This window comes from Xiphophorus hellerii, chromosome 14 (assembly GCF_003331165.1).
Source record: "Xiphophorus hellerii strain 12219 chromosome 14, Xiphophorus_hellerii-4.1, whole genome shotgun sequence".
Lineage (NCBI taxonomy): Eukaryota > Metazoa > Chordata > Actinopteri > Cyprinodontiformes > Poeciliidae > Xiphophorus > Xiphophorus hellerii.
In genome coordinates this window covers 11,752,932-11,769,436 of record NC_045685.1, presented here as the reverse complement: position 1 = coordinate 11,769,436, position 16,505 = coordinate 11,752,932, and the positions used below count along the sequence as shown (strand labels likewise).

The 16,505-nt window shown below is 41.0% G+C and overlaps 1 protein-coding gene across 1 annotated transcript; it reads left to right on the top strand.

The window, feature by feature from the left end:
- Positions 1–582: 582 nt before the first annotated feature.
- On the top strand, positions 583–16,064 carry cckar (cholecystokinin A receptor). The gene is made up of 5 exons (XM_032582179.1): positions 583–1,296; positions 3,049–3,309; positions 10,268–10,529; positions 11,121–11,248; positions 11,844–16,064. Exons 1-5 carry the CDS (start codon positions 1,173–1,175, stop codon positions 12,410–12,412), a joined length of 1,344 nt encoding a protein of 447 aa, XP_032438070.1. The 5' UTR covers positions 583–1,172; the 3' UTR covers positions 12,413–16,064.
- Positions 16,065–16,505: the final 441 nt, after the last annotated feature.

The following is a 16,505-nucleotide window of genomic DNA, read 5'->3' as shown; positions in this document are numbered from 1 at the left end:
ACAAGTCAGGTCAAACACATGAGCCAAGTGGTATGTCTTTTAAACGACTCCTCCTCTAAATACCTTGGCTCTGGAAAGACATGAAGAAAGCTTTGGGAAATTGCTGCTATGACCTCTGGGTAAAAATGGAGCAACTTGATTCTGTTTTGCTGCCAAATCTACACCTTATGAATCACTCTAATCCAATAAATCAGAGTCAAGAATAAGACTCAGCATAACACAAATCTACAAGTCAAATGTAACATAGATTTTGACTGGACTTGATTAAAATAGAACAGCATCTATCTTTTATTGTCCCCCTGTGGAGGAAAGTTCAGTGTGCCAGCAGTAGAGTCAAGTGAAAGGCAAATGGAAGCATGCAAATTCACAAAAGTGACAACATACCAAAATAAGAAGAGGTTGTACAGTAAGGACAAGTTTATAACATCAGAAAAGAATCTGCCAATCGTTTTTTTAAGTACTCTGATTCATAGAAATGTAAAACTGAGGAGTGAAACTGAGTCTAGACCAGCCTGTTTTACCTGCTACAGTCATTTTATGGATCCTAACCATCTATTATCACCTATTATGAGTTTTAAACAGCCACACAGTTATTCTGTTTGGTACAACAGCAACAGGGGGCATGTAAATACTTCTCCTTTTTTTAAGTGCATTTTGGCTTTCTCTTTTTAATACAACAACAATCGGCGCGTTTTGAACACGTTACTCAATGGCTGATGACAGCCAGTCTATCCACGCATCAGAACATTTACAATTTCACGCCCGTTCTCAAAAAAATTCCACAGCCTGCAGCAGCATGCCCGTGCAGAGGGCGAGAAGCCCTTTCAATATTGCCAGGGACACAAATGATGTTTGTAATCAAATTCTTCAGCTTTTTTTTCTTTTTTTTTTTTTGAAGGGAGGAGGGTTTGGTGGACATATAGGCGGGCTGACGATCCCTCTCCACACACTGTCAGCAACAGAGGAGCGCTGCAGTGGGAGCTGGGGTTTTTTCTCCCCTCGTTGCTATTGTTTTGTGAATGGATATTTAAAGTTTGAGATCCATGCGCGCGTTCTCTCTCTCTCTCTCTCTCTCTCTTTCTTTCTCTCTCTCTCTGTCTTATGAAATAGCATGATCGCTGCTGAGCTTCAGACAGATTTGACCTGAGCTCACACACAGGAGAGAAGGCGAAATGGAGACTATCACGACCCATGACTTCCTGATTAATTCAACAGAACTGAACAGTGTCTTGTGCCGCTTCGGGATCAATATTTCGGATTGCGAGCCAGGACGGGGCCCCTCTCCAGAGCCTAACGGTAAAGTAAACCAGTTCATCGATATAACATGTCTGTGAAGATTTCTCAATTTACCTAAAATAGTCTTTTGAACTCCAGATTGTGGCAAAAAGAAACGAGCGGGGTGCGAGGGGGGGGGAAGGCGAGAGCTTTGGGCATTTTTTTCTTGCGTCATTGCGCATTACGCGCACGGCTCAGGTCCTCCACAAAAGCTAATGCAGTCAGCGCTCGCTGGTTCTGCACGGTCAAGTGAGCACAAACTGCATTTGTGCACTTTGCGGGGGGGGGGGGGGGGGGGGGGGGGGGAAATCTGGGACGTAAAAAGCGCCAGTTTGGAACATTTTTGCAAATAAAACCCTGGAAGGCTACCACAGCCCGAAGTGATGCACCGACTCATAAAAATGCGCACGCTGAGCATCAGCGGGGCTGCACATGAGTCACATTTTTATATAAATATTAGAGTGATGTTTCCTTAAGGGAGGCAGATGACTTTGAAAATATACACAGAGTGTAAGAGGACAGAAGACCCAGAGAGGAACTTAGATGTGGCCCATATGGGCAGAAAGCTCCATATGGCGACAGGTGGGATAGTAGACCCACGACATACAGGTGCATCTCAGAATGTAATTGTCTTCTAGAAGTGAAAGTCACAGTGTTTAAATATATATATATATACATATATATATATATATATATATATATATATATATATATATATATATATATATATATATATGGTTTCATTTATTAAGAAGGAAAAAAGCCTATTGAAGAAGTAATTGGAAACACTTCAGACATCTGGTAGTGAGCTTTTACATGGTTGTGGATGTTTGACACTATTTGTAGCTTTTTAAAATGCATTTATTTCAGTCACACAACAGGGTTTCCGAGGATGAACGACCTGTTGAGGGCCATAAAAAAAACAGTTTCTCTGATGTATTTATGTTTCCAGAATATTCTTTCATGTGATCCATTCAGACATGGACTTTCTGTTGTACTTCAGGTCATTGTCATTCTGCACACAGCCCAACTTTTAGCTGACATCATGTACTATTTAAGTGATTGTCTGATTCTACACGTTTTGTAGTGATGAACAGTTTATTAGTAAGGAGTGAAACATTTTTTAAATGAAGGGACCAATCTCCCGGGTGTTTAGATTCAGGTTTTTGTCAGATGCACTCTGATGTACTGTGTACTTTCCAATGACGTTGCAACTGTTGCATGTGCATGTTGTTTGTTGTTACGGTTTCTTGGTTTTTGTGTTTTCTCTTTCCGCAGGTTTAGAGGCGGATGTTGACTTCTGTCCTCTCTATGGTTCCTTCTCTCCTCACGCTCTTATCTCGTTCTTTCCCTTCAAACTTTTTCACCGCCTATCTCGCTTTCTTTTCTCCTTTCTGTTTTGTCTCTCTGTGTCCATTACATTTGAAATAGACAAAGAAGCCATTTCTAACAACGTTTCATATATTTCTCAAGTGGAGCATCATGGCATGATACGCATGTAAAAGTAGATTTGTTGACAATAATTCTGAGTGCCACACTGCTGGACAGGAGGTGTTCAAAAAAAATTTATAAAAAGGATTTGTAATGCATAAATTAAAAACCTGCATAATGTCACTGCATAATGACAAGTAGGTCTACTTTTCCAGTAGACCTACTTGTCATTATCAGAAGCCCACTTAGTATTCCTCCAGCCTGAGACCTTCTTTCCAGAATCCAGATTGACATGGTCCAATTTAAAGAAAATAAAGACACTAACACGTCTTTCCTTCTCAGACATCTCCCAGCCTGTCCGGATCGTCCTGTACAGCATCATCTTCCTCCTCAGCCTCATAGGCAACAGCATCATCATCATCGTCCTGCTGCCGGTAGGACGAAGACCGCGGCTGAGGACCATCACCAATCTGTTCCTGCTGTCCCTGGCAGTGAGCGACCTCATGATCTCCCTGGTGTGCATCCCCTTCACCTTAATCCCCAACGTCATGAAGGATTTCATCTTTGGCCTCGGCATGTGCAAGCTGGTCACGTACTTCATGGGTATGTAGAGACGTAAGAAGGTGGACTGGAGTTTTCGGAACGAAACAGTTTGATCAAATTCTCCCCTGCAGACATGGAAATAAATGTGGACACCCCATTAATTATTTAGTTCTTTCAGAAGAAATGTTCACATATCTACGTCTAATCATTCTCACACCATAACATTTCCGCCTCCATATGTCACAGGTGATATAAGTTTTTTTTCCCCCTGGAATGTTGTCTTTGGTTTATATCAAATGTGTCCTTTGTGCTTATAACTAAATAATTATGCTTTAGACAAATCTTTCCAAAAGTCCAGGTTTTTCTTAACGCTCTCTTTGGCAAGTTCTACATACATGGACGTTAATGTTATCCAGGAGTTTGTCGATCTTTTGCAACTACGATGGTTTCAGCTCTTCTGGAAACCATGGCCAGAAGGTTTGAGAGTGTATATTTAACACTTGTTCCAGGAAAGCAACGGTGAGGTCAGGCAGTAATGTTGGGTGAGATGAACTGACTCTGGTCATCTAGTTTAGTCAAGTCAAGTTTATTTGTACAGCACATTTCAGCAATAAGACAGTCCAAAGTCCAACTACGACACGAGCAACACAGATCACATTTTCTGAAATTCCAGTCGTCAAGCAAATACACAGCTGATCAATGTTTGACCTCCTACTAACAAAAGGCAACTCTCAACAGTTGAAACTCAGTGTTTCGACTGTTTTCCAGTTTTCTGGAACTTTCTTCCAGATTTGAGGTACATAGAAACTGGATGCCGCTTCTCCATGTTTGGTTCTGGTTCTGGGGATGTTGAGTAGACCAGAACCACAAGACCTGAGATTATTCCCAATGTGCTCTATGGTGTTGACCTCACAGCTCTATTCATTCCATTCAAGATGGAATTTGCTTTGAGCCCTGCTGTGCACATTGACAAAATGCCGTCGTCATAATTCATCCTCTACTTGACACAAGGCAGTCAGGCAGTGTCCATAAAAATCCATTGGACCGGGGGCATGCTGTGGTGGCACAGGGGGTTAGCACGCCCCACGTTTGGCACGCCCCACGTTTGGAGGCCTCAGTCCTCGACGCAGACGTCGCGGGTTCGACTCCCGGTCCTGGCGACCTTTCCCTCTTTCCTGTCTGCCTACTGTAGCAAAAAATACTAGCCACTAGCGCCGCAAAAACTCTTCGGAGGAAAGAATGGAAAAATAAAAAATACTCGTCCATACTCGTCCATTGGGATACCAAAGTCCAGTTTAGGGTTGCTTTACTCTTCTGTATCCTATGCTTTGCATTGAACTTGGTGTCTTGGAAATTAATTCCAAGAAGCTCTCTATGAGCTCTGTGAATTATTCTGAAATTCACAAAGTTTGGAAGGACGGTAGTTGTTAACTCAGAAGACAATTAGCGACTACTGCACTCTATGAACTGCCCACGTTCAGTGATTGAATGTGGTCTGTCATTCTTTGATTGAGTTGCTCACACTTTAGCATCAAGGAAATTTCAACAAATTGACTTATTCTACTCGTAGCATCCTGGTACCACACCTGAATTCACTGAGCTCTCACTGAGCAACCCATTGTTTTTGCAGATGTTTTTAGCAGCAGTCTGCATGACTGGGTACCTTTTAGTGATTGGTTGTGTAGTGAAACAGAAGAGTCAAATATAACAAACATAACTATCTTAATGTTAACCAGAACTTAGCTATTTGAAAGTAAGTAACCAAATGACAAAAACTTACCTCCCTAAATAATTATAAACTTAGACAAAAATAAACCTGCAAACTCCTTCAAGAACTTTTACAAGGTCTTTAACAAAGACAAACAGTGTGACCGGTTGGGATGAACGCAGGGTGGATGCAGGAAGTCCAGGGTCTTTTATCCTCCTCCAATCCGGAGTCTCCGCAGGCTTCTGGAGCCAATCAGCGATGGGCACCTGCACACTCATATTTACATAATTAACTTTACGACACCAGTTGTAACATTACATACAAAACATTCACGTTTCCAAGTTAAGCAAAAAATATGAGGCTACAGATGACAATAAGTTAAAGGCCGGCTCTTCTTTGGAAGCCGTGCTGCAAGAGCCAAACTTCCCATCACTTTTTTAGCGGTATAATGTGTGAAAGATTTTAATTGCGATTGATAACCCTAAAGCTGGATGCAATATAATCCAACTCTGTCTCTGTGGTGAGTTATTGTAATTTTTGCTGTGTTGGTAATTGCTTATTAGATAATTGAAGTCATCGGAGGCTGTCTGGCAAGGTTCATTTCACTGTATGTTCAAATTCTCCTGGAGATTTAATGAGCTTGAGCTAAAAACAGGAGGCCTTTTTTTGTCCAGAGAGTATAAATTTATATTTTTACACACAAACCTTTTTAGTTTCAATTTAGGTCCTGCCTAATGATCTCAACGAGAAAGGATGAAAACTGACTGCCACAAAACCCAGCAGGAAGACAATTCCTATCAGCTTGGGTTGAAAAAGATGTCCTGTTCCCCCTGCCAAAATGAATCTCACCAGTTCATTCTTTGCGTATGAAACACACATGAATTACCTTTCCGGTCAAGAGCAAATGGGAGTAACAACTCTAATCATTTCTGATGTGACTGAAGGCTCTGAAGCAGCAATCATACCAGATGCCAGCCCTCACTGAACATTTTCTCTGTCTTCCCTGTGTTCTGAGGAGGTCGTCAAAACACTGCGTCTGAAAATAACTTGGCGCGGGGTAAAGAAGACAATCCGAGCAGCCTCCATGAGTCAACAGGGACACGTCAAATATAATCAGTTTATCGGCTGAGAAAGAGAAACACCGCAGACGTAACGTTCGCCATCGTTAGCTGTCCTAACGGGACGACATAAATGTAAACTTTCCAACCATACTGAGGGCAAGTTGAGGCATATAGCCTCAGCGTTGGACGGGAGATAATGCGTGTTGTATAAAAGTGAAGCTTTGTCCTGTAACTTGTTTTGTCCAAGTCTTTGGGTGCTTGTTAAAACCGGGAACCGTGGATATGTGCGAAGATACGGCTTTAAGCCGCCTTCTGGAAAATATATGACAAGTGACTCTGGACTAGTTAAAGTATGTAAATGTCATGAAGTGGTGAGGTGGTGGTGAGGCAGAGGCAGCGGACCCAGGTATGATGAATAAAGGAAGTTTAATGATGAAAATAATGTCAAAAACAATGAACAGCAGGCACACGGAAACACTGACGACACTGAAGCTAACATTGACGAGGACCCGACGAGGAACAAGGAACACAGGTGGAGTTAAATACACGGGAGGGTAATCACAGAACGAGACACACCTGGGAACAATCAAGGGGAGGACAGGACAACGAAGAGACTCAAGGACACAAAAAACTCTAACTAAACACGGAAAAACACAGATCCTGACAGTAAATATGTGCCACGCTTCTCCTGCAAACTAATCTCAACATCAAACAAAACTCCTTGTACCACCTCTGTTAGCAACAGCTACTATCAACCGTCTGTGATCAACGTCGAAGCGTCTTTCATACCCACTGTGGTAGACATTTTGCCCACTCTTCCTTACACAGTTGTTTCGGATTATTCTTAAGGTGTTGTACAGCCGGTTTAAGCTCATGTCACAGCATCAAAACTGAATTTTAGTGCGGACTTTGACTATTCCCTTGCAAAACCATGACACTACCACCACTATGTCTGCCTGTCACAATGAAGTTTTACACCACATGCAACAAGATGCAAGCCTTTAAAGAAGTTTCCCTTTACTTCAACAGAATGTTAAATCAACAGAAATTATTCCAAGAAGACTTGTATTACTAACATATAATGTACAGTATATAAAACATTATTCGGGATTATTGTCCTCTCTCTTTCTCATTTCTGAATCATGAACATTGACCTTAAATTAGGCAGACGAGGCCTGCAGTTCTTTAGATGTTGTTCAGACACTCCTGATGAGGTTAGACACTGATTTCCTGATTTGTGGATATTGGCTCTCATTGTGGTTTTCTGGTCCTTTCCAAACAGATTGATATTAATTACTTTGCTTCCCATACCTCCTTATATTCTTCCTTAAAACAGGGCGTGCTCTTTTGTTTTTCTGATATCATGTAGCTTATTTATCCTCCTGGGTTTTGTATTCATTCAGGTTATCTGGTGTAGAATCTAGTCTAATGATCTAAAATATTTCAGTGTGACAAACCCCCCCCCCGCCCCCAAAAAACAGATGAAATCTGCAACGGGGTGAATGCTTCCTCACAGCCCTGAAGCTTGTATGTAACTATTCTGATCAAAAACCACGATGAGAGTATTACTTTCAAAATGGAAATTACTCGACATCTGAGTCCAAATGTGGTTCAACGGTTTAGTTGGATTTAGCAATGCAATCAAGAGATAGTTTTTCCTGATGGCTTTTAATACTGCGGCCAGACTGTCATTGAAATTCATCCGCTAGCTCGGATTTTGTCTGCTCCGGCTTAAATCTCTCAGATTGCTTTCTGTGGTTCATGCTCTTACATTGCTTTGTCTTAGGTCAAGTCCTGATGGATAAGCCTTTGGGGTTGCATGCAACGCAGGAACTCATTCATTGAGAAATGAAGGTTGTGTTTATTGGACCTTTCCTTTTTTTTGGCAGTCCACATTAGGTCCACTTGACTCCATTAGCAGGAAAGATATGTCATTTCCCAGTCAGTGCAAGCTTTCCCCCCCGCCCTGTGCTGCACGTTGTCTGACAGCTGCAGACACTACAGAGGAATAGTTGCTCTTATTGTAAGATATGTGTCTCCTTGGACAGTGCCGGCAGCGTATCCGTACTAGATTGCCTGCATACATTTGTCTGGCAACTCCACAATATCTAATAAAATAGCTAAACAGATACACAGATTGTGACAGAGCTGCACTCCGTCTAAGCTGGACTGTCAACATGCTCTGTCAGTTATGCTAAGCTAGCTGTATCTGGTTAGCGTATGGCTAATGAAAAAAATGCTAGTCTCGCATCTATCTATGGAGTCCAGCTGGGCCAGCTGAAGTTAGAAGGGGAAAAGTCTTTATTAATTAAAAGTTAAAATTAATAGGTGTGTGTCACTGTAGTGTTATGGAGTTAGATGTTAATTTTAAGTGTTAGCTGTCTATTTAGTGACATGCTATGGCAAGCGTTATGGCAGTTTTCAAGTTTTTGTTTGTTACAAATGCATATTTTCTTGATCTGTTTACTAATTAGCTAATAGGTAGCATTTGGATTTTACTAAAGGGTGGTTGAGTTCAAATGCGTGTTACATTTTCAAATCTTATTTGTAAAAAAAGAAAACATTTATCATATCCCTTTCATTTCACAATTGGGCAACACTATATTTCTATATTTACATTTGAAAGAACACAAAAATAAAATCCAACTGTGGTACTTCAAAGTTTGGGTTTGTGACACAACGTGGGAACCTTCAGAGGGCATGAATACGATTAGAGGGCACTGCAAGACAGTTTCCATTTATTTTGATTCGGGGATTTGACGTTTCCTACAGCGACAGACTAAACAGAGATGATTTAGTTCATTCAGGGATGCGAACCTCTTCCTTGACTTTAATTTGCCTGTGATTCTGATAAATGACGTGGATTACGACTTCATGTGCCTTGCAGAAAATCTCTGTGGGGATCTTTCTAACAAGGTGGAGTCATTACAGATGATGCATTGAATGCAGATATTTCATTTTCATCCAATTACAGAAACACGAGGAAATGTGATTTTAATTCCTCTCCTCACTTCCTGTTTCTCTATTTAGCTGTACATGGAGATTAAAGGGCCATCCTTGGGGATTGCTACATCATTTGTCCATGTTTTTATCTGCTTATGTGTCACTCCTGCAGGTTGTGCCCAGCCGTAATTTGAAATGTATTTATAGATCGAGTTGTTATTGCTAAGGATGGTGTTCACACTGATCAGATGCAGCAATGGTGTGTTAAATATGACTAAACGTCCATCCACACTTTACACTGTAAAGTGGGGGGAGAAAGTCTGAGAGTTACAAGGGATAAAATGAATGGCACTACTTTGTCTTTGCATGAACTGTAGCAGTACAGAACACATAAATGTGAGTTTGGCTGTGTCAAAATGTGTCTTTTTAGTTTATTTTTTTACGCGCTGACTTATTAAGGTGTGTTGTTGTGATTTGTTCATTTGAAAATTTTGACATGGCATCTCTTTTCTACATTTTACTTTCCTTAGCATCCTCTCTTGAATATCACAAGTAGCGGCTTTCCAAATATTACGCAGAATACATTTTAGAAAATGGTTGAACATAGGACAAACCTCGGTTTTTATTTATATTTTTAGCTTAAACCTCTTTGATATTCATATATTTTATTTGTAAAACTGACATGGTATCAATGCAATCAATGTGTTTCAGTTATGTAATAAACACCGAAAGAATCTAAGACTGTGGTTCCAATAAAGGAAATGGAGGAAATGTAGTTATTTCATCTTCAGGATTAAGCAATACAACAAAATATTCAATTCAATTCAGTTTATGGATATAGCGTCAATTCATAACGAATATTGTCTCGAGGCACTTTACAAAAAGATTGTTTTAATTCAGTCGCACGTACATTTTTAATTGATCCTAGTTATCAAACTGGACAGTAAACTCAGTTAGTTGCTGAAAGTAGTTAAAAAAGTGTACAACTAAGGAAACTCAGCATCGACTCCAACATTGTTTTGACAAACTTAAACATCAAAGTTTAAGTTTAGAGACCTCAGACATGCATAACCAAGTGTCAGGTGATGCCAGATCTGCTGAATATGAATCCAATAATAGTATAAATTAACTGTTTACGTCAGTAAATTTTCATGACGATTTTTATTCTATCTCTTTAGTTCTATAACAAAAGTGCTTCATTTAGGGGTGTCATTTCAAGCATTTGCTTTAAAACACTAACACCTGAGAGACAGGATATTGCTTCACGATCAAACAGAGCTTTCGGTGTGTTTTCCTCTCTGTGCAGGCGTCTCGGTCAGTGTTTCCACCTTCAACCTGGTGGCCATTTCCATCGAGCGCTACTATGCCATTTGCAGCCCCCTCGCTTCCATGGTGTGGCAGACAAGGAGCCACGCCAAGAAGGTCATCACCGCCACCTGGGTGGTGTCCTTTATCATGATGCTGCCCTACCCAATTTCCAGCACCCTGAGGCCCTTCACCCGCCTCGACAACAGCACAGGACACATGTGTCGCCTGATATGGCCCAACACAGTGTTCCAGCAGTCCTGGTGAGATACAAATCTATTCATTGGGGAGAGTTGTACTACACAATGACCGCAAAACGGTTAGCTTAAGACGGCTGTTTTGCTGAGTGGTTTTCTCGTCTTGGTGAAGAGAGAGCGAGGCAGCCATCGGAGGAAATCCAGCAACGAAAACCCTTCGAATAGAAAACATGATTGAAGTTGGGTTTTGTTACAAGTCATATGGGCAGTTGCCCAGGGTGTAAATAGTAGGGGGATGCACCAGTACAATCCTGGCATGAACAAGGTTTATATCAATTTTGTACGTGTGCAGGAACCCCTACGAAGGCGCTCCAGCTTGGTAGTGAGAACAGAGATCAGACTCTGTTTGCTGTCAATCACACTGAGCTCATGCCGAGTGAGATACAAATTAACCTTGACTTGTACCTTTGGCTACAGGAAGCCATTAAACCTGAAGAAACTATGCTCTTTTAAACGAACTGTGAGGGACCCTCAACCAGGGAACCAGTCATTCAGCCCACCTTTAATTGACTGCAAAGTAATTTGGCGCTGACTTGAGTTAAAGCCAACAAATGCTCACTGCAGTGCAGTAATTCTGGTGAAATTTGGTCGTCGTAGGTACATCGCTCTGTTGCTGGTGCTTTTCCTGATTCCTGGTATCATGATGATGACGGCCTACGGACTCATCTCCTTGAAGCTGTACAAGGGAATCAAGCGAGCGCAGTCCCTGAAGAACTCCAGCCGTGGTAGGACAACAAAGCATGGCTGCAACAGTTATATATGTGTTTTTAATGTTTTATTGTTTTTGTTTTAGTTTAGCTTACAGCACGCAACAATGTGTTTTGAGTGCTTTGCAGCATGTTGAGTAACGTTAAAAAATGTTGCAGTGTGGACGACTGAATTAATAAAATAGGGTTGGGACCACAGACGTACGAGAAGATGCTACTTTAGCATCGTTGCGCAGTAGAAGTGCATGACAAGTTTTCTGCTTTGAAAACAACAGAAATGTTCTTGCAAACTGGATTTTTATGTCACTTATCACTCAATGCTAATAATGTAGATCACAGAGAGAAAAACAAACATCTGCAAATCAAAGTAAGTTTAAGTTGATTCTAAGTACTTCAACCAATTTTATTTTTTGCTAAACCAAACCGATTCATTTGGTTTTAGTCCCATTAGTGAACATTGCAGAACAGAAAATCTAAAGCCAGAAGTACCTGCTCGAGCATGCTAATGTAGAGCCAGCTACACTTTACATTAGCATTAGAATGCTAATCCATTAGCCATTAGCATTCTACATGAAACTGCTATTTTGTTTTTCCACATTCTCGTCCGTACCAGAACGCCACGCCAGCACCGGCAGCGTCAAACCAGGAAATGGCGGCGGCTACAGCTCATCTGAGAGCAAGAGATCGAGGAAGAGCAGAAGCGGCGAGTTAGCGGAGGCGTCCCGAAACTCCAGCAAAAAGGAGCTGATGGCCAATAAACGCGTCATCCACATGCTCATAGTCATCGTTTTTCTCTTCTTCCTCTGCTGGACCCCCGTCTTCGTCGTCAACGCGTGGAAGGCGTTCGACCAGCGCTCGGCCAACCGTCTGACGGGGGCGCCCATCTCTTTCATCCACCTGCTGTCCTACACCTCGTCCTGCGTCAACCCCATCGTGTACTGCTTCATGCACAAACGCTTCCGGCGGACCATCCTGGCTACCTTTTGTAGCTTCAACATCCCGGGGAGAATCAGGAAGTGGTTCTACTGGGGGAAGAAAAAAAGCCCATCTGAATGGCACAAAGACGTGGCGAGAGGATACGCGCCCTCCAGTGACCTGAATGTCGATACTCAAAGCACCAGAGAGAGCACGCCCGGCGTCAACACGAACATCCCCATGACCCAGTGCAGCGAGGTCCCGTGATCTGGACTGCTCTGTGCATGCTGTATGTAGAAGACAGCGCGTTGCATGTTGCTGAGCCCTCACAGTGCTTTCAGGACCGGGTTTATGGGTCTTTCTTTCATTTTAGCTTGGTGTGAAACGACACGAGTCGGTAGGCTGACGCCTGCTTGACGCAGGCCCCTCACAGCAGACGGTCACAGCCAGATGTTTTCCGGAGACCTTCAGAGTCCAGAGTACTGACGATGCTCGTTCATCTTCAGGGTCCGCGAGCGTGACATGAAGTGCTCTGACCAGCAGTAAACGAGTCAACGTCCCAGTCCGACACATAAATACCGCCACATACTTTAGAATCGTCGTGAGCTCTGGAATTACACATATGAAGAAATAAACATTTTTCTTAAATAATATATATATTTTTAAAATGTTAAAACAATATCTAATGTTTAAAGACCAGTCCACAAGCAAAAATAAGTGGGACTTTTCATTTTTTAAATTATTTTTAGTCACAAAAAACAAACAATGTCCTAAGCAGAGACTAACGAAACTCAGTTTGTTTGTTTTTTCTGGGTAGCTGATCAATTAAAATTTCCGAAATGATAATGTTGCCTACTTCATAATTGCCCACTCTTTGTTGTGTCTGTAAGTTTGTTTCTTTTGTTGTTGTTGTATTTGGAAGCAACATGTATTGCTAAAAGCAGTTGGCGCCACAAATATTCCGACTTGAATCTAGAAAGCCGTCAGGCCTGGTGTGACGCCATCCCCACCTCCGAGTTTCAACCTCCGAGACAAATCAAACGCAGCTTGCGGCTAGATTTGTCCCGATCCCGTTTCTAGTAAATGTTTAAATTCGCCTTTGTGCTGAAAAGAATAACAAGCTAGAAGAAATGTTCAGTAGTGTGTTGTGAAATAACAGGTTGCTTTTTAAAAAAAAAAAAAAAAAATCAAAAATCAGAAATATTTGCATGTTAATTTCTTTCTTGATGTCAGAATGATGTCCTCGATTCAAACCCATTTACCTTTCATTGGTTTTCACACCGTTTTGCATCTTGACGGCATTTTTAAAACGCTTGTTATGCAGGCCTGCACATAAAAAAAATGAAGGATATTTTCGTAAATCTTCAAGCCCTGTCATTTCTTTGAAGTGTGTTTCGCCTTTCATTTGCTCCTGTTGTGAAAGTCAGTGTGTCCTGGAACTACACGGATCGATGGGGTGCCGTTCAGTCACAACAGGTTGTGTTACCTTTCTTTAAGGACACGGTCTCATTTTATTTATTTTTCATACCAAAGGATCAACTCAATATATGGAAATGAACTTTTAGTGCTGTGATAGTGCCCTCGGGGCCGCCAAATATTTCTTTGGTGACTTAATAAATAAGGGATGGCTTAAGTATTACTTTCAGTTTTAATGGTACGGGTGAGTAAATAGTCTGTGCACCTTACTTTGAGATCAAAAGTTGTTGTGGTGGATATGGAGTTTGTGCGAGAGCTCATGTTTTATTTAGTTTTTTATTTCCCCCTTTCTTAATACAGATACATCTAATTTTCAAGAGTCAACCTTAAAGTTTAAACCTAAACTTTTAAACAACAAAAGGTTCTTTTGTTCTTTAAAACAAAAGAACAAGCACAAAGGTCAACAAAGGTCAAGCACTCCAGACATTTTGGAGTGCTTGACCTTTACACCGTCTCTTTGATTTGAATCTTTACATACTGCCTTTCCACGTCCCTAGAAGATATTCTCAACGTCTAGGAATCACCGGCCTTACCGATACATTAATCGACAGCTTCGGACTGAAACCCTCCCCCTGCTGCACAAACAGCTGCTGCCCTTGAGCCTCTGCATGTATGTGTACCTAAAGGACTGGGCAACTGGAGAGGCCTTATCTTTTTGTGGGATTTGTAACACCTGCAGCTCGTCTTTAAAGAGTCGGCCTCTCCCCTCACCCACATGATTTCCACACATTCTTTCTGTTGAAACATAGCAGCGTCGATGTAGCAACGTACGCGTAGTTTTTTTCCTTTCCTGTGAGTTTATATGTGAAGGATCCAATATTCCTCTTGCCGTTTCTGCCAGTTGTGATGTGGAATGTTGGCTCTCAAATGTACTTCGCCGTCTTTTTGTGATCAGGCTCGTTTCGGGCGAACGACTGACTAGAAAAATGCGATATTTAACGACTCATTACGAACGTGGCTGTCGGAAAACGCTTCGACATTTTACAGCGACTTGCAGCGGACGTTTTCCACGCGCCATGGTCATAACTACGAACTTCAATGTGTCTTGCGGGAATTTGTGTAACAGATACAGGCGGTAAAAGACGTGCACAACTTTGAAGTGGAAAAAAAAAAGAAAAAAGAAATGTCGTTTATATGTAAAACATGTTTACAAATAATAATTAAAAAAAATCTAAAAAGTGTGGCGTGCGTTTGTATTCAGTTCCTCTGAGCGAACACCTTGTGGAACCGTGTTTTGGGGGTTGTGGCTTTACACACAGTGCCTTTAAAAAATATTCACCCCCTTGAGTGGTTTCTCCTTTTTTAATTGCTTTTGCAAATCATAGTCAACAATATTTGGCTTTTTTGACAAACAAAAAACCCCTTTGATATCAAAGTGAAACTGATTTCTATAAAAAATAATTAGCATTAGAATAATTGATTGCATAAATGCCCCCCTTTTAAAGGCAATAAAACGTCAAAGGGGGTGAAAACTGTTCATCGCCACTGCAACTCTTACTTAAACACATGATTAATATAATTCATTTGACTGGTGCATGGATCATAATAATTGGTATTTTGTGACAAACGTTTGGTGCCAACTGGATGTGAATGGAAATGTACATGTAAGAAGAAACATACTTTTTTTTTTTTTTCTTCTTACAGTTCTAAGCTGTGAAGTTTGTGTGTAAAGTGCTGTGTATAAAAACCTGGAGCGCACACAGATCCGGGGCAAAACAAGTCGGTGCTTTTAGTGGGTTTCGCAAAGTGGACCTTGAAGGAGGAGAGCGACTCTGGCGAGACTCGTGTGTCGCTGAAGGAGCAAATAAAAGGAAAGCTTTATGTAAGAGCAGGACAAATCCAGGTCAGTCATCCGTACCCTCTTCAGCATCCATTCAGAGGAAAAGTAATAAATAAAACGATTCTTAAAAAAAAACATACTTTCACTGACCAATTAAAAACATTCACATTTCATCGCTTTTTAAATTCTCATTTTATTCCAATATTGCAAGTTTTTTTCTTGTTTTTTTTGTTGTTTTTTTTCCTTTCTTCTTTTAATGACATACAGTTTTGAGCATGATCTGGAGCTGCAATATGTACAAAAACAAACTAACATATGTTATTAAGAAAAGAAAAACAAAAAAGAAAAATAATAATAATAATAATAAAAAAAAAAACGTCCCCTTTGTTTTTGACGTTATTGCTAAATGTTACAAACGGCACAGGTTTCTACCATCAGCAACCCTTTGAGCACTGAGTATATATATATACTACCACACGACACCTCTGCTTACCATTTTTACTAGAATAATACACAGATAACAGTGAGAGTAGCGGGAGATGAAGGCGAGGAGGAGATGAAGACAAAGAAAGGGCGAAACGGGTGCAGCGAGGCTAAGCAACATAAAAATGTGAGAAATCTTCAAATGCACAATGGAAGATTAAAAAAAAAGACATTAAAAAACGATAAAACAATGGAGAATGAAATGTGTGAGAAGAAGTAGAAAGTTTAGCGCTCTGTAGTGCAAACAGCCAAATAGTCTAAAAGGAGAAGTAAGGCTGAGTGCGACAGAGAAAGGGCTCCACACTCCGTTTTATTCGTTTAAAGCTGCCTCTCACTCTGCCCTGTTTTTTTTTTTTTTTTGTTTTTTTGTTTAGCAGTGCATGAAAACTACATTATAAAAAGACATTTGGCATATTAAGAAGATACATACATTGTTCAGAGCTCATAAAAACACATCAACACAGAACAGCTGCTTTTTTCTCTTTTTTGTGTGTTTTTGGTAGTGTAAAGTAAAAAAAAAAAACGACAGGGACGCACGGAGAGGAACAAAAAGACACGAAAGCAAACGAGGAGACAGAGAGACGGTGTTTTCCCTCTGGTGAAGGTTCATATCAACACAGC